This window comes from Hypomesus transpacificus, chromosome 17, assembly GCF_021917145.1.
Source record: "Hypomesus transpacificus isolate Combined female chromosome 17, fHypTra1, whole genome shotgun sequence".
Taxonomy (NCBI): domain Eukaryota; kingdom Metazoa; phylum Chordata; class Actinopteri; order Osmeriformes; family Osmeridae; genus Hypomesus; species Hypomesus transpacificus.
The window spans coordinates 2166655-2188287 of record NC_061076.1 but is presented as its reverse complement, the minus strand read 5'-3'; the positions used below and the strand labels follow the sequence as shown (position 1 = coordinate 2188287).

The window sequence follows — 21633 nt, the reverse complement described above, 5'->3', positions numbered from 1 at the left end:
CCATGGGTCGCCCTCCCAGTGTCTGGCTGAGGGGCTGGACTGGAGGGCTGTTCAACAGAGCTCTGTTCCAGATGGAGGACAGAGGGGCACAGCCCTGACAGAGGGGCACAGCCCTGACAGAGGGGCACAGCCCTGACAGAGGGACAGAGCCCTGACAGAGGGGCAGAGCCCTGACAGAGGGGCAGAGCCCTGACAGAGGGGCGGAGGGCTGACAGAGGGACAGAGCCCTGACAGAGGGGTGGAGGGCTGGCTTCACACAAGGGTTGGCCCGACAGACAGCATAGACTGGAGAGAAACAAAATGCTGCAAACAGATTGCATGGTTATCACAGCGAACAGAGGTGAACTGCATGTATTTTCGGGAAAACACGTACATAACATTTTTTTTTAAAGAAACGCAGAAACCTTGAATGACTGCCACGATGCTCACTGCGGTAAAAACCACTCCTGTCTATGTCACGCCTTCTACAGCCAAGAAATACAAAAGGCCGTAAAGGTCACTGATTTAATTTACATGAACATAAAATGTGTTCTTCTCGGTGCGAGAAGAATGCAATATTCATGAAGAACTCAAGGTCATAGGCTGGGTCTATGGGCTAATCTACTAGATCATGAATGCACCCCCCCCCACCCCCCCACCCCTCCCTGTGACTGCTGTTTGAGTTTCTTTCTCCATCTCCACTTTCTCCATCTTTATTTTTCTCCATTTTACACTATCAAGAATAACATGGCTTGATTGGAACTTTGGGCAAATCGCTTACATTTGACTATGTGAATAACTAAACGTGTGCCAATCACACACGCATGTCTGAGCATCCACTCTCAAACACAGTCACGCATCACAAAAACGCTACACATTTGTTTATTCGGCGGACACTTTGATCCTAAGTGGTGCACGAAAAGTGCATGATAATCAGTGCAGCAGGTCATCATGGACTAGAAGTGCATAACTGGGTGCGAGGGAACACTGTATTTTACAACACAGTTCAACCACAGCACCGCATTTCAATATACAACATTCCATAATGGGATTTGACACTACTTAGTACATTGGAGACTTTGTAAGCTGTACCTTAATGGCACTAAAAGGTTGGGGTCTGTAACCGTTAAATGTGTCTATGACTAAAAAGTTTTGCAGTGCTGAGAGTGAAATAGACCTCAGCAAACTACAGCAAACAGCTAATGGATTTATTGATTGGAAGGCTGTCTGGTAGTTCCTGGTCACTGTGATAGATTCAAGAGACTGGAGGCTGCAAGAGGCTAAGCAGAATTATTGCCCTCATTTATATTCCCCACCATACCACCCCATAGCCTTTTCTCTAAACCTCCCTCTCCCTCTCCCTCTCCCTCTCCCTCTCCCTCTCCCTCTCCCTCTCCCTCTCCCTCTCCCTCTCCCTCTCCCTCTCCCTCTCCCTCTCCCTCTCCCTCTCCCACTGTCTGTCTCCTTATTCTCTCTCATTCTCTATGCTCTCTCTCTCTCTCTCTCTCTCTCTCTCTCTTTCTCTCTCTTTCAGCTTTAGTTCAAAGGACTATATACTGTTAAGCCTGTCAGAACCAACTCAGGTCTCACATGTACACACTAATTTGTATAGACACGCACGCAATCACACAGACTTCCCCATGCACACCCACACACAAGCACATACACACACACAGACAGACAAAAACACACACACACATCTTCCCCCTCCCCTTTCTGCATCTCAGTCTGACATTCAGTTATGTCCTATAGTGACACAGTTCTACATGTAATGGTAATGAATTAGCCTAAGGGGAGTGTTTTGTTGTGATGCGGGAGTAGGCTAACGAGATTAGCCCAGACACAGAGGGCCGTGCAAGACATCAGGCCTCCGCTTGGGAGAGAGGATAATGCCGACTCTTGGCATCTCACTGGCTCAGGAGAAAATCATCACTTCAGGTTCAGACTGATCTGAACACAAATTGACCGACCCGACCCAATAAATGCTCCACACAAACATGTCCTGTTCGACACCCATGCTGACTGGTACCTGAAGCAAATACACACACAAAATACACACAAATACACACACTGACAAAAATACAAACATGTCTGTGTCGTCACTGGATGAAGGGTGCCAACCTTTAGCCACACGTACCATGAACCGCGCGGGTTATTACGGGGGCATGGACAGCAGAGTTTAAACAAACGCACAATAACCCACCTCCTGAGCCAGTCTTCCAGATAAATGATACAGTATCCCTATCGCAAATGAGTGGTTTTAAACCATTATTCCAGGGAGGTGGCCTCAGGGCATGTTTTTGATGAAGCACCGTCCTCGCAGCACGCAGTGTCGAGCTGCCTGGTCTCACACCTCGTTACGGCAGTGAGCTCGGAGATAGAAAAGCCCCATATCTGCTTCATTACAGCCCCAGTCTTGAGTGCTCAGTATAAATGCCACGTTCAAAGCTGAAACTAATGAAAGTCATCCATTTTTTATCAAGACATGGACACAGTGGGTTGGCCACGGCCACGGTACAGTAGCTTCTCTTATGAAGTGACTGGGGCGACACTCCTCTAAATGTGCCGTTAATGAAGAGACTGATAGCGTTGAGAAGCCACTGAATTTAAAACGCTGATGGTTCTGTCCTAGACCCAATGTCTAATTTCAACAGACGGTGGAGTTAGAGAGTTAATTATGAAGCTAAGACTCGTGGTTGACACCTCAAAGAGCCCATACTGTAGTTCCCCAGTGCCTCTTCATCCATCTGTCACCCACACACACACACACACACACGCTCTGGAAGACAACACACACAAACAATGCTTCCCTCTCTATGCTTGAGTGAGTACCATTTGCTTTGAGACAACATAGCAGATAACGAGAGGAATAGAAATGAAATGCAAAAATAAAGTTTCAAAGGGTGTTTGGATTTTGGTTTCACCTCAGAGAAAACAGCTGTCACTGTCACAGTCCTACACATGATCAGGGGAGCATGGAAACAGACAGAGGGAGAGAGAGAAAGAGAGAGATAGAGAGAGAGAGAGAGAGAGAGAGAGAGAGAGAGAGAGAGAGAGAGAGAGAGAGAGAGAGAGAGAGAGAGAGAGAGAGAGAGAGAGAGAGAGAGAGAGAGAGAGAGTGAAAGAGAAAGAGAAAGAGAGCGAGGGAGGAGAGAGAGGATGGTTGGTAAAAAGAGATAGGGAGATGGGAGAGATCAGAGGGAGTGAGAAGGCTGTCCTCTGGGTTGTGGCCCACTAACAAAGATAGATTCCTTTCACAGTCAGAGGCTCTAACTAAGGCCACCACATGGACCCACACCAAAATCACTGAGCTCTAAAGACCCTCAAAACTGCAGCGAGAATGTGCCTCCTGACAAGATCTTGAGATCTGGCCAAGACGACTTTCACCTCAAGATCCATATCCACGTCAAGTGTAGAATCTGTTGACCAAACTCCGAATGGGAAACCTGCTGCTTAGAAACACATCACACATGTGGAAGGATGACAACTGTCAAGGAGGACAGCCGTGAGAACAAGATCACGGTCGGAGTGTATAATCAAAGAGCGGGACTTTCCGGAGTCAGACCTGCGTTTGTGGGAGAGGGAAGGTGGTGAGAGGGAAGGTGCTGGGACACTTACGGAGGTGAAGTTGTGTGGACCGCAGGGCTCCCCTCTGTACTTGCAGGACAGCAACATGTCCTCCAACTGGTGGCTCAGACGGTCCATAAACTCTAGGTTGGTGCCTTCAAAGTTCCTGGGGGGTAGAAACAGTCTGAAGTCGGAGAGCTTCCTGAACCAGGCCTGCTGGTCGTCCTGAAGCAGGTCCAGCACCAGGGGACGGACGGTCCGATTGGCCAACAGCAGGCCCAGCCAGTGGCCCGCAAAGTACAGGTCGCTCTTGGTGAGCTTGTAGAGTCTGATGGGGTTGTTGTTGCAGATGGTGACGGTGGGGAAAGGCAGCTCCTTGGCCCACTCGGTGTGGATTCGCGTGTAAGTGGGGAAGGAGAGCCAGTGAAGGAGGCGGTTGGAGGACCAGGACAAGAGCAGGCCCAGGGAGGTGCACAGAGCTAGCAACCAGAAGGTTCTGTGTCCGATGGAGCCGCCGGGCACGCACACCCGCCGTAGGCCGTGCAGACGTGTCCTCGCCAGCAGGGCGGAGGTGATCTGAGAGAGGCCGGGCTTTACTGCAGGGCGCTGGGCGCCCCTCCGAACCACCGCAGGGGATCCCCGGTGGAGAGAGTGCCCCTCCAGAGCCATGGCTGCCCACAGCGCTCCTAGAGCCCAGGGGAAGGCTTCATCTCCCAGCCAGGCCTCAGGGGCTGGGGCCCACATGGGGCTCCAGGGTAACGGTATCCCCAGCGGAGCAACCCACACCCGGGTGTGCCCTTCTCAGCCCTCTCCACAGTCACAGGCGTACACGCACAGCCCACTCCTCTCTGAGAGCTCCGTACACACACAAACACACACGCGCACGCACAGACACACACTCATACACAGTGTCTTCTGTTAGCTGTTGTCCCGAGTCTTGCTTTGCTCCCCTATTACTTATTGGCCATCCCCCCCTCCTTGTAACTTTCCTCTTAGTCCATTTAGGTTGCTTGACCTGAGACCACTTCACTCGTTCGACTCAGCAGGAAAAAAAGCAGCCGAGCAAATGTGCTTGGAGCGAGGCAGCTTCCGCGTGAGCGACTCCAGCATCCAACACGGTTAGTGTGACAGAACGAGACGGAAAGAGACAGAGAGAAGGATGGGAGGGAGGAGAGGGGGAGGAATCGGGAGGGAGGAGCAGAGGAGGAGTGAAAGCGAAAGGGGGGGGGCGGGGGAGAGGAGGAGGAGACAAGCTAAGCAGCAGTGACCAAAACAGGAAAGAGGACGTAGGGAGAGGAAGTGAAGGAGGGAAGAGAGCAGGGCAGCTGAGAGGCTCGGGGGGCTGGAGCCGTGTGCTTGCCGGGGGCTGTCAGGGAGCGACTGGTCCTCTGCGTCAACGCTGCTCTGTGGAGGCTGCTGCCTGTTTCGACCTGGGCTCTGCGATCGCCCTCCTCACCCCGCTCACCCTCACACACCAGCACGCAGCGGGCAGCGGTCGGGATCATTACCATGCCACCGGCAGAGAGAGCGGCCATGCATGTCTAATTGCGTTCGTTAACCTTGCTCGTCCGTTTTGTTTCCGACGCTCTCTGTTATCTCACTTTTACCTTCGTGACTTGCATGCCTCCCCTCTCGCCATCTGTCACTCTTTCGCCTCTCTCCTTTTTCTCCTTCTCTCTTCTTCTTTCCTTTTTGTTTTGGGGGGAGGGGGGGCGGGAGGACTGTTGTGCCCTGCGGGTGACGGCGCGCTCCTCAGTCCCAAGACTTCTGAAAGCCACACGCAAACACACTCAAAGCCAGAGAGACCCGCGGGCATTCACACTGCAATCGACCGCAGATGACCGAAGCAGAGTGTGTTCTGTCAGGGTCCAATCTAAGGATCAAGCTCTCTCTCTCTCCTCTCCTCTCCTTCCTTTATCTCCCGTTCGTCCTCTTCGTTTTCTTTCTCGGAAAGTAACGGTGGGTCTAATCCTGATATTTGTGCTGTTGTTTTCCCTCTGCTCAAAAGCACTGGTCTTTCTAAATGAGATTCATCAACTTGCCCTCACGCACCGCCGCTTCTCCCCCTGTGCCAATCAAACCTTGTGAACTAGCTCCACCCCACGAAGCTCTTCCCCTCCTCCTCTCCTCCTCTTCATGCACACGCACGCACGCACGCTCGCTCGCACGCCCCCCACCTCTCTCCTCTGGCTACGGATCAACGGCTGTCCCACAGTCGACGCACTTTCCTCTCTTCAGCCCGATCCACTCCGCTGTTCCTCCCTCCCCCCGCTCCGCGAGCGTTCCTCAGTGCTCCTCGGGTTTTGCCGTGTTCCTGCCGAGCGGCAGTCTGCTGCTCCTTAGCTCTCCTCTGGTCTGCTCGCGTTTTTCCCGGCAGCTCGTCCTCTCTGCGCTCCTCCAGCGTCTCAGTTCCCTCCACACAGCCACAGAGCCAGCCGGCGATGAGAGCGGCTGTCTCTCAGAGCGCTGATCCCCCCCACCCACCCCTTCCCTCCCCTCTCTCTCCCCTCGCCTCTCTCCACAACCCCCCCCCCCCCCCCCCCCCCCCCCCCCCATTGTTTCTCTGCGGCGACGAAACACACCAATCGTTGCAGGAGCAAAATGGGAGACCGGGCGAATGTGTTTGAGCACTTTTGTGCATACTTCTTGTCCTGTTTGTTTCATGATTTTAGTTCTCCTTCTCCCCACAATAGATGAAATGCAGTGTTTACTGTAAGATACTGAGACAGTTACAGAAAGATGTAAACGGTTCAGGAAGTCAGTTGTGTTAAAATGAATGCAACTTCAAATACCAGCCAACACTCACAACCAATCTTGTGGCTTTTTCAGCGTTTGGAAACACACACACACAGGTGCATCTTCATTTCCTGTCTCCACAAATGATCAGTCAACGGCTGCCCCAACCTACACCTGCACACAAACAAACAGACTCCTAAGTCATCTCGGGAGTCAGGTGGCTGAACGGTGAGAGAATCGGGCTGGTAATCTGAAGATCGCCAGTTCAATTCCCGGCTGAGCCGACGTTGTGTCCTTGGGCAAGGCACTTCACCCTACTTGCCTCGCGGGTAATGTCCCTGTACTTACTGTAAGTCGCTCTCGATAAGAGCGTCTGCTAAACGACTAAATGTAAATGAAAATCTCGGATGGTTTCTATCCCCCCGTGGGCGTGCTGTATTTACACCCACTCAATCTTGTGAGTGGGTGCTTGCCCCTTACTGTACATTTTTTACAGCATCAAAGACTCAAATCTTGTGAAGTAGTGTTGGAGGCTCGAAAGTGGTTCTTAGTGGTGTAAGACTTAACAGGCTTGGAGTCAGGAGATTGATTACAAAGGCTTTCGTCTTTATTGCATAGGCTTCTTGGGATCACATGCAGAACTTCTCTAGCCAGAGAAGTCCGACATGTATTCAATAGACAAGAACTTTTATACAGTCCTACCTACGTCATACAAATATCTTTGGCAATTATCAGACAACACACAGTTTGTTCAAGATAAACAGATGTCCACCCTGATTGGTCATTCTTATGCAACCAGTGGCTCTAAAGAGCAAAGCACCACCCTATCAGGTCATCCTGACCTGACTTCCTTCTGAAAAGAACATTCTAATGGGAGGGGAGAGTGACTCACCCAGAGCGTTCTTACCCCATAACTAAATATGGGACAAGACAAGTCTCCTCTTTAGCCTAATTCCTTACTGGAATTCTCACCCTCCCTCTGGAACGCCCTCCCCAACCACGTTCGACAGGCAACTACAGTGACAAATTTTGAATAAGCCCTCAAAAACACCTTTTAAGCTTGCTTTCAACACTTCCTTTTCCCTTCTGTGCTTTTCTTTTATTTATACATGTACTTTTAACCTCTGTGACTGTTCACTCTGTGAAGCTTCCCTTTAGCCTATTAGTATTTAGAAAAGCATCAAACAAGCAGTGGCAGTTCTAGACACATTTTACTGGGGGGCCAGGATTTAATCAGAGGGGCACATTAAAAAAGGAAACTAATTATATTTACACATTAAATACTTTAATTTTGGTTAACATTAAAATCATACAAACAGCTCTGGCTCTCCCTTTTCCAGCTCCTCAGCTCACTCAATACCTTGATATGTTTCTCTAACTTGTTTGTTTACTGGGGCAAAAAAAGTCTGCAATGCCCCTTGCTTTTTTTTTCCAGTCACCTCAGGGCGGCCACAGGGGGGGCCAGGAACATTTTTAGAGGGGCACTGGCCCCCGTAGGCCCCTGTGTGGAACTGCCCCTGCAAACAAGCTCCTTTCTTTTATCGTTAACTGTTAGTGCTAATTCAATAGAACAATGCATAATTAAGTGTCAAAATTAGATCAAATGAAACTTTATCAAACCCCAGACAGGGAAATAATGCACTGAACAGTGTTGTGAAATACTCAAACGCCATAATTATGAAACTGTTTTAGTATCACAGTATACTTCCTATGGCCGAGATTTTGAAGCGCAGATCACATCGGGGTATTGTCTAATGCTCGGGTAGTTCGGGGCGCAATTTAAATAACTGGGTATCTTGCTGGAGCAATTTATCTGGAAGTTCCGGACCAGCTCAACCATGACGGTGCTACAGTATAATTGAATAATTGAGTAATTTAGCTGGTCCTTATAACCACACAACCATGACCTAAGGTGCACGCTGTGGGTGAAAAGAAACGATTTACGCTGCAGTGATTCAAACAACCTTATAATTCACTGAGGATGAGAAGTTGCAGGGACAATTTTTTTTTTTTACTTCAGCTAAATCTATGCAAAACACATCTGACGAAGTAAAAATACCAAACGCTCCGAGCGCCATGACACGTTTGCGGGACCAAAGAGTGGTCGCATGGTAGCCTCCTGGGCTCTTAAGAGAATTAGCAAAGAGGCAGACTAATTCGTTAATGCCTTCCTAGAGTATCCACTGGTCTTCATTTGCTAAAGGCCAGTCAAGCATCTCTCCATTGCTGATGTGGGTTCTGTCACCCTCTTAATTGATTTGCTTCACGCTGCATGTTCTAGGAGCTGAGGAGCGGAGGATGAAGCACGTGGCTCAGACTGCCTCATTATCAACCTAAGAAATAACTTGTCTACTTGGCCTCCTCGCTGTGATTCACCCGGGCTAAGTCAACTGTGGGAGGCTGTACAAAGTACCAAGTACAAACGACAACATAGATAGATACATGTCTCATATGCAGCATATGCAGCATAGCGCGAGGGTCTGACGAACAGAAAGGATTCGCAACAAACATTCCGCTAAAAAGGACCTTGACCGTATAAACTCGAGACCCCGTCAGAACACAGAGCATGAATAATGCAACAACGCATAATGCATTCTGTATCAACAATGCAACCACCAACATAACAAAATCTGAAAAGTCAAGGACATTTGACTACACCTCCGTTATATGCACACATATCCCCTCAAGTATAACATAATAACACTACCTTTGACTCCATTCAAAGCCTTTGTTCCTCCCAGTGGATGCTGGAATGAAAACAATATAATTGGCTGGGAGTCTAATGAAAGAGCATCTCTATGGTAAAGAGTAGAATATAGGGTAGGGGCCGCTCAAATATAATAACGTAATGCAACATTCGAAAGTCTGAAACATCAGGATGATCAGAGTTTTATTGGAGATATGACAGTGATGACACAGCGCATTTTTTGCCGTGACCAATTTACTTGGAACACCTCCCCCCCCCCCCTTCTTCAACAACATTATCCAGGATACTTAGATGCATAACAACATTATCCAGGATACTTAGATGCATAATCACGCTGATCAGTATTATGCAACAAATATCACAAGCATAACATTATCCCTTCTGAATAGTGCAGAGCCCGTACACACACACACACACACAAACACTCCTCTACAAAAGCACAGAGCTGTGACAAGTAGGACCGATTGCATTTCAGCATCCTCCCGAACAATCTCAAGTGCATAATGAGAAGACTTTAGTAGCTGTGCGAGCCTCATCTCCCTCCAGCGCGGCGAGGTGGGCGACATGGAGAGAGGACAGAAGACAAGGAGGAGGAGGGGGTAAAACAGTGCACGTACTGCCACGCTGATCCATCCATCACATCCTCAGCGTGCCCCGTTGACACCAATAGCAGGCGATCAAGCGCTTTTTTGGGGGGGGGAAATTTTTTAATGAATTTTAATCCGCGCGTTGTCACACCTGTCGAGGAGAAAAATGTCTGTTTGCAGGATTGCAGCCAAGGCACGTCTGGTGCTTGTGGGGAGGGGTTGTGGGGGGGGGGGGGTCCCTCACCTCATAGCCTGTCCGTGGGATCAGCTGCTGGTTTGGCTCCCATGGCTGTCTCTGGATCCCTGTCCTCAGGAGCCATCAGTGACTGTCAGCCTCTGGAATGAGCTTCAACCAGGTCTCATAACAGAGGTGGCAGAGCAGGGCAGGGGAGGGGAGCAGTTCATTAAATCCTACAGCTGCTGTTTTGTCTCTGATAACATGTCCCACAGCAGCAATCACATCACGCAGTGAAGTCAATAGCAGCGATGCGGTTGGTGTTGATTATGCATACCCCCCAAGAGGACTTTTCCAAACTGCAATTCCACGGTTCTCTCTGCTGGTGTTTGTTCAGCCATGACCTAGGAGGTAGCTATTGACATAAACACAGACCCCTGACCTAGCTTTCCAATCACCAATATACAAAATCACATTATGCAACCCCCCCTTCCCCTCACACCCACATGCCCCCCCCCCTACCCCCCCCCCCATTTTAAAAAAAAATATTTAACTAGTTCGCGTTGCAAATGTCGCCGTGCGTGATAGTTGTCCTGTCAGCGCAGCGCCACCATCCATGTGGCTGAAGCTGAAAGGCGGGCTGTACGCGGGCCATCGAGGACAGTGTGACGCAGGAACCACGGTGTCACGCAGCGACTCCACTGCGACTTTGCCCGAGGTGACGGAAACGGTGACGGAACAGGGACGGTGACCGCAGCGGGCCTGTGGGGGCTCTGGAGACTGTGGGATGTCGTTACTGTGCGGTTATAAAAGCTTTGGACGACACCAGCCAGACCTCTGGCTGGACCTGAGCAGCTGACTCACTGGGGGGCTGGAGGGGTTGCAGTGCTCTGAGGACAACACACGCCGGAATGTTCCTTTGAGGGCATCCCGTCTACGATTAAGCCTCTCTGTTCCGGTGCTTCTGTGCTTGTTTTTCAACAATTGCTGGCGCCAGTGTAGTAATGATTATATCGATCTGAACCTCCCCCCCCCCAAACAGGGGCGGTTTGTAGCCACCCCCACCCCTGCCCTTTCCAGCTCCCTGCAGCCCCTCTTCCTGCTTTGACAAACCAAGTCACGATGTAGCAGGCACATTCCTCTGACCTTTTGGAAACCTGCACAAGGGCAACTTTACTGGAAGAGGAAATGCTGAGAGCACTCAGACTTTCTGAAAACTTGAGACCAATTCATGTCCCTGTAGACAAGTGTGGTACGGCATTCCAGGCAAACTTGACAATCACACTTTGTGTGTGTGTGTGTGTGTGTGTGTGTGATGTGGTGTCTGTGTCTTGCGTCTCCTAAACTTGGGGTGGTTTTCAAGGTACAGTTATATTTTGTCACATTGGCTTCCAGTGACAGCTTCTGGGACTGGTGCACAGAATGTTGCCAAATGAGGCAGGCGTGAAGACCATTCGGAAAGGAATGGTCAGGAAATGCTTCTTTGAGTTCTTTGAGGAAGTATCCTACGATCATTCAGATGTTTGTAAGCTTGTGTTCAGCTAGTTAGATGACTAATCACTGTATTGTTGGTATGTGAGTGAGTGATTGTGTGTGTTATTAACGTTTCTCAGATGATTTTAAATCAACTGTACTGTTATGAATCACTGTACAGTTGATCTGCGTGAGTGAGTTTATGTGTGTTTACCCCCTCCGAGGATATTGTGAGGGTCTATCCACTGGGTCGTAACCGTGGAGACGATGCCATGCCTGGCTTGGTTGCCATGTTGCGTCAAGTGGATCTGGAACTGACGTGACCTGAATTCCAGAGGGATAGGGCTATTTCTTCCCCCTGACAAACTCAGCCGTGGCCAATATGAGTGAGGTCAAATGCAGTCGAAGCTAAAACTCCATTTCCCAGAGGGCCATGGTGCTCTATAAAAAATTTAAAAAATAAACCTCACCAACTTCTCAATCCTAAAAGTATCCCATGCCATAAAACAGTCCCTTGTTATTTCATGTGTTTCATTGTAATCCAGAACACTGGTAACCATAGTGCGGTTTGTGTTTCTGTGCCTTTCCAAGCACTGACGTGTAGTGTGCATTAAGTGATTCTTATCTATTAGGACAGAGGACTTTTCAAGGAGAAATTTGATAAATATAGCTGACTGCATCAGTTTAATCAGAAGGGGTCAGAGGCATATTGATTAGGATGTTCGTCTAGCAGTATCATGGACTGACACTTAGCTTATCTCTGCTGATACCCACTGTACAAGACCAGTGAAGAGGGGCATGGAGGTGTCGTTAAGACCGTCCCTTCTGACATGTAAACACACGAAAATGTTATCTATATTTTTTCTTGAGGAGCAGACATTTGTCTACACAAGTCTTGTGAGAAAACAGCCATAGCTCCTTGACACTTCTTTTTACACGTATTGACAATTCAGTGTAATTATGTTGGGGAACATACATTTATGTTGGAAGTAGAAGTCAGCAACTGCTTATTGTTAACCTAGCTTGCAGTATCCTTCATGTTATCAGCTTGAGTTATCCTCTTAAAACCAGTAAACACAATGTTGTTCAGGAGAGGTTTTCCATTGTCATCATCTAGTAATATCTAATTATTTTCTTATGGAATATGTCATGATTCCCTATGCACACATTGAGCTGTGTCTATTAATGGGGAACTTGTTTAGCTGGTTGTCTAAATATGCATCGACAGGGCAGAACAGGTAGAGTGGACAACTTAGTGATGCAATTAGCGTCTCAGAGGAAACAAAATCAATCAGAGCAGTGATTAAGAGTTAGCAGTGTAAAGCACAGAGACTTCTTCGGAAAAACATTCCGAAACCTAATCAACACCTTCAATTTGTTAGTGTTCTTGAGCCATAAAAGAACAGCTTTTGCACTGTCAACGAGATGTCGTGGAGATGCAGTGGTACAGGGAAGGAGCTGCCTGGGACATAACAGGACACAAGCCTACATTTAAATACATTCATATTTCAATTTTAAAGAGGTGAATTCAAAACCAACAAATGTGTTGGTGTTTAAATCTCTATATTAAGTATTTGATGCCTATTAAAATTCAAAACATGATGTCACTGATTTGCTTCCATACGTCTGTCAAAGAAAATACCCAAAAAACTTTGGGACCTGCCTTCTCGACACGCCCAACCTGCCTACAGGAAAGACGAATCCTGCCTAAACCCTCAACACTGGCGACATCTTCTCGCTTCTAACCTGATGTGTATAGACAGAGACTTTTTGTACGTGACATAGTTCGAACTCATGGGTTTCCCACCAATCCCTTCCCCAACAAGGACAGGGAAACGGAGAGCAAACTAGACGACTCACGCACAAACCCGCAACACTAGAATTGCGGCTTTGACAGTTTGTAGTTAGAGGTGTTATCAAATGCTGTTTAGTAAAAAAAACCATATCTGGGTCAAAGCTAACATGACAAAATAAGGTTCAATGGCTTCAGGGCAATCAAACTCAACACAAACAATGGCCGGGTTTCCCAGATTCGTTAAGAAGCTCTTAACGCTAAGATCTTCTTAAGAATGTTCTAAGAGCGTTCGAGAGCGCCCTTAGAACGTTCTTAAGACGCTCTTAGCTCTAAGAGCTTCTTAACGAATCTGGGAAACCCGGCCAATGTCAACGGGATGTTTTTCTATGTCTATTGAGCATAAATTGTCAAAGCACATGCCCTTTGTTTACTTAATTAGGTACGCTTGAAATTGAACCACTAGAAACCAACTGGACCAAAAAGGAATTGCAACAAAAATAACTGTCAACTGTGGTATGCTAACATGTGTGAGCCAAGATCCAACACCAAAATGAAAACAAATAACAACGTCTTCAATCAAGAGCAAGAGAGAGAAAGAAGAGCAGACAAGACAATCAACTAAGTTCGTAAATAGCTTGAAACGTGTTTATGTAGAAAATGACAAGCTGTTTCAACCCTCCAGTCTGACAAGCAGGTGCTCTATGGAGTGGAAACAAGTATTTTTTATTGCAAATCTCAGTTCAACAGCCTTGCTATTTTTCCATAGAGAAAAAACTTTATGTACTCAAATAATAGACTTTGGGTTCACCAGAAGAATCCAAGAAACCTTTATTATCAAAAAACAAATACGTTTCCAAGTGGTTTCCTTCTCCTTCCTGTCCTCAAATCTCCTGCCAGCTTCCTGCTTTCAACTGGCATCTAGTTAATATCACAGTAGCTGTCTCTTTTCCCTTTGGACTGAAACACTTATCCACTGAAACATCTGTTGGGTGACCCCTGCAAGAGGGAACCTGCTGTGCTCTAATCTCTGGGCTGTGAAGCAGCGATACAGTACCCATCAATAAATCTGCCTGGATTTTGTGATTGGGCCAAAGAAGAGCAGGCCTAGTGGGAGGCATGTGCCTAACTGTGCCTTCAAAGAAGTCTTGACCATTTTGGGAATTTGCTCTGAAGGGGTAAAGAAGATGGTATTGCCACAGTAAGCACCCTCATGAATAAAAGATTAAAAGAAAGAAAATTATTCCCACTGCTTGAACTGACTGGAACAGATTTTCAATTTGCATTTTATTTTGAAAGCCCATAACTACCACATCCTGTCATTGGCAGCAGCATAGGTTTCTGTCACATTTTGGTCATGATTCAAAGCACCTCTGACCCATAGAGAGGACCATTTGAATATTAGCTGTACAGTGTATGTGTTAGTAGAACCCTGCAGCAACAATAAACTTCACAGTGTTCCCAGGCATCTGTTATAGGACCGCATGATCTACGTCCAGGTAATAACCCTTCTTTTGAATTTAAAAGTAGCTATCAAAAATAGTACAATCAAATATTATCCATCACATATTTGATTAAGTATTTATCCTTTTATATTTGGCCAACTAGACCCCTTGCAATATTGGGCAGATATGAACAGACAGGCACATCACCTTGAGGACAGGGTCCTTCCCTGGGGTTATAATCCTCCATCAAAAGCATATCAACAGGATAATCCTCCATCTACACTTGTTGGCCCCCATGTCAACATCTACGTCTGCTTCCAGACTGTACTCTGCACCTGGTGAGATTCCTCTCTCTCCATCAGAGTCACACTCTGAGATAACCAGTACAGATTGAGGGTTGAGTCTCTGTGTAAATATTGGTCATCGTCTCCTGTGAGCTCTTGAAGAGAAAGAGCACCGATGCTCCGGGTGAGAACAGCACGGTACTGATGGCTAACCCACTGCTGCATCTCAACCTGCCATCACTTAGCACCAACACGAGCGTGCTAGGTACTAAGAGGCGTGTCAGGAATAACCACGCAGCTTTTGCAGAGGCCTTGTTGTCTGTGGTTCTCCGCATGATTACTGCCCTCAGACTGGCCAGTAAAGGTCAACCACGTCGACACCGACTCCACTCTAATGAGAGTCTTATCAAAGGTGACCTTCCACGGATCCACACCATCCCACAGCACTCTCTCCGTCCTCAGGGGAAGAGAATAGGTGTAAATGCAAACATGTCAAATCTGTAGCTCTTAGCCTTTTCTCTCAAGTGACCTTTTGGCTAAACCTCTAAAGACACCTCGTCTGTTATTTAGCAGGCTCCCGTCGATGTGCAAGAACATCACAAAGAGTTGGGTGAAAAGATTTCTACACTTTTTTTTGTCACGAGTCAGGGGCGCGGCCAGGAATTTTGGGCCCCATGAAAATTTTTCTTTTCTTTTCTATTAGTGGTTAAAAAATGTTGGGGCCCCTGTAAGTCAGGGGCCCTTGGAATTGTCCTAACTTTTTCCCCCTACAGGGCGCCACTGTCACTAGTGGACCACTGTTCCACTGCTACACTCTAAAATGCAATTTTGGTTTGAATATACAGTGCCCTCCAAAAGTATTGGAACAGTGAGGCGAATTCCTTTATTTTTGCTGTAGACTGAAAACATTTGGGCTTGACATCAAATAATGAACGTGAGACCAGAGATCAACGTTTCAGCTTTTATTTCCAGGTATTTACATCAGGATCTGATGCACAACTAAGAAAATATCACATTTTGTTTGAATCCACCCATTTGTCATGTGAGCAAAAGTATTGGAACAGATATACTTAAAACATATTTAAGTGAATAAGACTTAATATTTAGTTGCAAATCCTTTGCTTTCAATAACTGCAGCAAGTCTGTGACCCATTGACGTCACCAAACTTTTGCATTCTTCCTTTTTGATGCTTTCCCAGGCTTTCACTGCAGCCTCTTTCAGTTGTTGTTTGTTTTGTGGGGTTCCTCCCTTCAGTCTCCTCTTAAGCAGGTAAAATGCATGCTCTATAGGGTTTAAGTCTGGAGATTGACTTGGCCAGTCTAATACCTTCCATTTCTTGCCCCTGATAAACTCCTTTGTTGTTTTGGCAGTGTGTTTTGGGTCGTTATCTTGCTGCATGATGAAGGCTCTGCCAATCAGTTTGGTTGCATCTTTCCTTAAATTGGCAGACAAAATGTTTCTGTAGACTTCCGAGTTCATTTTGCTGCTGCCATCATGTGTTACATCCTCAATGAAGATTAATGAGCCCGTCCTAGAAGAAGCCATGCAAGCCCAAGCCATGACATTACCTCCACCGTGTTTCACAGATGAGCTTGTGTGTTTGGGATCATGAGCAGTTCCTTTCTTTCTCCAAACTTTAGCCTTTCCATCACTTTGGTAAAAGTTAATCTTTGTCTCATCAGTCCATAAAACTTTGTCCCAGAATTTTTGAGGTTCATCTCTGTACTTTTTGGCAAATTCCAGCCTGGCCTTCCTATTCTTCTTGCTAATGCGTGGTTTGCATCTTCTGGTGAAGCCCTTGTACTTTTGTTCATGAAGTCTTCTGCGAACAGTAGATAGTGATACCTTCACTCCTGCCATCTGGAGGTTGTTGCTGATCTCACTAACAGTTGTTTTAGGGTCTTTCTTTACAGCTCTCACAATGTTTCTGTCATCAACTGCTGATGTTTTCCTTGGTCTACCTGTTCGACGTCTGTTACTTAGTACACCAGTAGTTTTCTTCTTCTTCAGGACATTCCAAATGGTTGTACTGGCTATGGCCAATGTTTCTGCAATGGCTCTGATTGATTTTCCATCTTCTCTAAGACTCACAATTGCTTGTTTTTCACCCAAAGACAGCGCTCCGGTTTTCATGTTGTTTTTACCTCTGAATACAGTCTGCATAGACAAAACCTATCTTACCCAATCTGAACCTGAGTGTAGACATTCAGTGGTATTTATTGATTGAATAATGTATGTAATAGGACACACCTGGGCAACAAAACACACCTGTCAGTCATATGTTCCAATACTTTTGCTCACGTGACAAATGGGTGGGTTCGAACAAAAAGGTGATATTTTCTAATTTGTGCATCAGATCCTGATGTAAATACCTGGAAATAAAAGCTGAAACGTTGATCTCTGGTTTCACATTCATCGTTTGATGTCAAGCCCAAATGTTTTCAGTCTACAGCAAAAATAAAGGAATTGGCCTCACTGTTCCAATACTTTTGGAGGGCACTGTATAAACCAGCATAGTACCTAAATGGTGATTGTAGTATCACATTTAAGCTTGTACTGAGAAGTACTGAACATTTTGTGAGTTGCTAGTTCTGTATAATTTGCAATTCAAAGTACTTTGAAAATTTAGTTTTGGCAAAGCAATTTACAAAGGGGAAGTCAATCATAACTCAAGACCAAAACATTAATTGTGCTCAATCAAGCAACAGGACTAAATGTGCCAAACAAGCATGGAATGTCTGCACGGATGAGTTACAGTACAAGCTTTTAATCAATATCACACATACTAGCCTTTCACATGCACAAAAACAACACACAAACAACCCACAACAACCAACACTCACACACAAATATGTGACAAAAGCATCCTCACTAAACCCTTCTTTATCTCCTGTGTTCTTCATGGCTGTGCAGTTCTGTATTCAGCTGAGAGAGAGACACTGACAGGAGCAATCCAGTCACGTTTACATGACTTCATTCACCACACTGCTACTCTTATCTTACCCACATTGGAACGTCTTGAATTATAGCTTGCTGGTGCATCAGCACCCTTCGAAAAAGTTATCAGGGGTTGGAAAAGTTGCAAGGTCTACTACCCAGAATGCACTCCTCTCACTTTCCTGTTGTACACTGAATCAGATTTCTTGAGCTGTAGCTCCAATTGAATTTTGATAAAAGAAGCAGGCCGCTTCTTCAGTTGAAATATGCAGTACTATTCTGAAATCTCTGAAAGAGTCTTCTCCACAAAAAAAGCACATTCTGTAACACAATTGACGCCCCACATACTGTACACACAGCGCACCGCACCGCGCCGTACCATATCTCCCCCTGGCAGTGGAGACCTTCTCACCACATCGGTATTCAGACCCACGTCCATAATGGACGCTTAGATCCATTATACAAGATACTACGTAGGTCCGCTTTGTTTAAAGAGAAGATATTAACTGTAACTGAACTCTCTAGTGCCCAGAAACACAATCTTGACTGTTTTCCCCCTCTGATATAAAAGGACGTTGGCATAAGTTTAATTTCTAACTTTCCCTCCCAGTCTAAAATCTTATCTGGCCTTTCCCAGTTCCTTAATCTTCTGAACAGCGCTGGAGCCCACAGTGCAGCTGCGTACGGCGACAGGCTGGATGAAGAAGGATCAGTTTCCTGTGTGGGCCAGTAGGCCAGCGAAGCCCATCCTGCTGCTCATTACCTCAGTCTCTGTAGACCTGATCTTCTCATTACCTCAGTCTCTGTAGACCTGAGCTTCTCATTAACTCAGTCTCTGTAGACCTGAACTTCTCATTAGCCCTCTGCTCTACTGTGTGAGAAACATAGTTTTTTTTTGTATTGACCTTTTGAATGCATGGTGTGTATGGGTTGGCTAAAAATAGGTAGCTTGCCTAGAGGGGGCGCTATGGAGTGGACATACTGGAGCTGGCGAGGGCCGAAATGGACAGCTGTGGAGACGCTGTCCAGCTGCAGGCACTGCAGGCAGGTTACCTGAGTTGCGTTAGCAGGGAGGTTACCCGAGATGCGTTAGCGCTATCAGTGGGAGCCAAGACTCTCGATGAAAGCCTGTTGTGAGTGAGCAATCTCAAGACAAGTGCAGCATGCAAACGACATCATCAGCCTCCTCCGGATCCATCTCAGCTAGCCCCAGAACTAACCTGTGTCATTATTTTCAGATTCCCTGTGGCTCAGCCAATCATCGTTTAGCGGTAAACGCTAAATAGAACCAACAGCACTCATTGCCTGTGAGGGTTGCTATGACTACACCACATCTGAACCCGTCTAGTGAGCAAGGCGCAGCACCTGTACGATCACTCCTTAAGAGGAGGCCGAACTATAGGTTGATGAGAGAGACGGCAAATTCAGCCTCTACCAAGACTCCGTCTGTGCCCCCCCGCAGTGGCGATCCTAGCACATTTGGGGCCCCAGGCAAGGGGCAAGGGTTACACCCCCCCTCCGCCAACCACAACATGGAGATATGTTGTGTCACGGTCGGCGCCCTCTGCTGGTAGTGCATTTGAAACTCAAGGATAGCGGGAGGGTTTGATGCATTTGGGTGCTGCCCGCTTCGCCCGTGCCTAAAACAGCTACTGGTCTGTAGGCAGACCCTGGTCCCCCGCACATGGTCAGTAGGCAGACACTGACCAACGTACAATAGCACATTTACTGAAACGGCTACTGAAATCCAGCACTGCCTTTCTACATTTTCCCTTCACGCTGTCACCTTTCACTTTGTGCGCACGCTCCATGGTGGCACATGTCACTGCTAATTAGCTCTGGAACGAAGGATGCGGGGGTTGGAACTCGCATGGGTAAGTCGCATGGCAAGTCCATGTCCCATTAAATCCACTGCAACACGCCTGTACTTAAGGCTCCTTATAGACCATATAATCCTCTTCACTAATGGGAAGATGTTTCCTATTACAAAGACCCATGTTTCCCCCGTAATGGAGAGCCAGCGATGCGATACAATAGGGAGAAGGATTATCTATCAGTGCCAGATGTCATGGCATGCTGAGACACAGTAACGTGGAGCCAGGGAGGTCAGTGGGAAGATCTTAGAGACCAGTGGTTGACCCAGGCTGGTCTGGTACCGACCCAGGAGACCTGAGAGACCAGACACACATCACGACTCGTGAGTGGAAACTGATGTAAACTGCTTAGATTACAAAAGAGCACTAAGTGCCCTTCGAAAGCACGCCAGAGCAAACTAGCCGGGAAAACACGTTTTCAAGGAAAATGTAACAGTCAAATTGATGACAGCACAAGTGAACCGAAGAGTCTTCTTCTTAGACTGTTTCCGACTGACACACACACACAATTACACACACACGTAGACACGCGCCCGCCTACGGGCACAGTGTGCTGCCCCTACCTGGTTGTGATCTCTCTCTTCAACCTGTGAAATGAGAAATGGGGAGAAGCATAGAGGTGCAATGGCTTTTTTTCTGCACACCTTGCACAAACTGCTGATTATTTTCCAGTGCAGAGTACCTACGTTTCTTTGATCTTAGCACAGCAGGAAGAGGAGCAGAAAAAGGATTAAATCCTTTCTGACATAATTTCAAGGTGAAATTTGATAAGGTTGGGTGAAAATGCCAAAAGCTCACGAGTGAAAAAGCTCACGACCACTCACACCTTTTCACATGAACTTGACCACGGCATGTGAGAATCTGCGCCCTTTGAATGTTAATGATGTGTAGGGGGAGGAGGGAATAACAAAAAATTGGGATCACTTTGATTTTAGGAGCCTTGAAAAAAGTGCACAGCACGATGTATACCCTAACGATCCAGAGAACGTCCGGAAGCACAAGGTAACACGATTAAAAAAGTAGATCATATATCGCAGACTATAAAATTGAGGTGGAGAACATGGATCGAATTGACCCCACTCTAGTCGTGACCCCTGGCAGAAGGAGCCGCGTTGACTTCAGAGAGCAGGAGAACCCGTGAGGGGACCCGTGTGTTTAAGTGCTGTGGATCGACTGATGCAAGAGGGAGAAACCTCACTCATTGCGTTTTCACTGAGAAGATGATAGACTGTCAGTCAGCCTCAGTCACAGGGAGCGGCTGAGATGGGAGAGGGAGATGGATGACAGGCAACTGGGGATTCATCGAGTGGAAAAATACGACAGAAACACAATCACGGTTTAGAAAAGATTCGACCGGAAGAAAGTCGTTTGTTTTGTAGAGGAGAATGAGCCCTCCCCTCTGGGCGCAAACGTTTTGTCTCGTCCCCACTCATTTTGTCTGATTAAATTAATGCTTTTGCTGCACTTCACCGGAATCAATAATATGAAAGAGAAAGGAAAAAGAGAGAGAGAAAGGGAGAATGCTTTTAATTAGAGAGAGAACCTAGTTAATTCATTGCTTGCCATTGGTTTTTGAAAAGCCCTTTCAAAATGTTTTCAAAACATTCTATAAGAATGACAAGCCTTTAAAGATACATTCTTAAAGACGAGCGTGAGCTTTCTGGAGCTTTTTTCTGTGTGTGTGTGTGTCAATATATTATTAAAGACAGGCATTGGCTGTGTCTGTGTGTGTATGTCAGTTCAGGGCTGCCGCAGAGAATGGAGCATGTGCTCTTCTCAGAAGGGATGAAATAATCATGTGCCAGGGCTGGAGTCTGAAGGCTGTGGTGCTAAACACCTCCCCACATCTGCTAGCACTCCTAAGGGGAGCTAAGCCCAGCCTGCCCTGACACCTCAGAAGTGCGTTCTGGGAGAAGTTGACAGGCAGTTCATTCTCATTTGAATGCCTCCGATTCATGGTAATGGGGTAAACGTCCACTGGAGTGTGGTGACAGAGAAAGCAGGCTGAACCACAGACATTCAACACCAAACACTTTTGTCTGCAGAGAAACACTTACAAACGACACGACATGGTTG

General features: G+C 46.9%; 1 protein-coding gene across 2 annotated transcripts in view; it reads right to left on the bottom strand.

Annotated features, from left to right (window-relative positions):
- The window catches only part of asic2 (acid-sensing (proton-gated) ion channel 2), a 160376-nt gene that overhangs the window by 63646 nt on the left and 75097 nt on the right, over positions 1–21633 (bottom strand). Inside the window, exon 1 of one of the 2 annotated variants that reach the window (XM_047038896.1) lies at positions 3598–5970. The exons of the other annotated variant lie outside the window; for it this stretch is intronic. Within the exon in view, the coding sequence (XP_046894852.1) occupies positions 3598–4290 (693 nt within the window). The 5' untranslated portion in view covers positions 4291–5970. Of the gene's footprint in view, positions 1–3597; positions 5971–21633 lie in introns of those variants that run through there. 2 annotated transcript variants of the gene reach the window in all.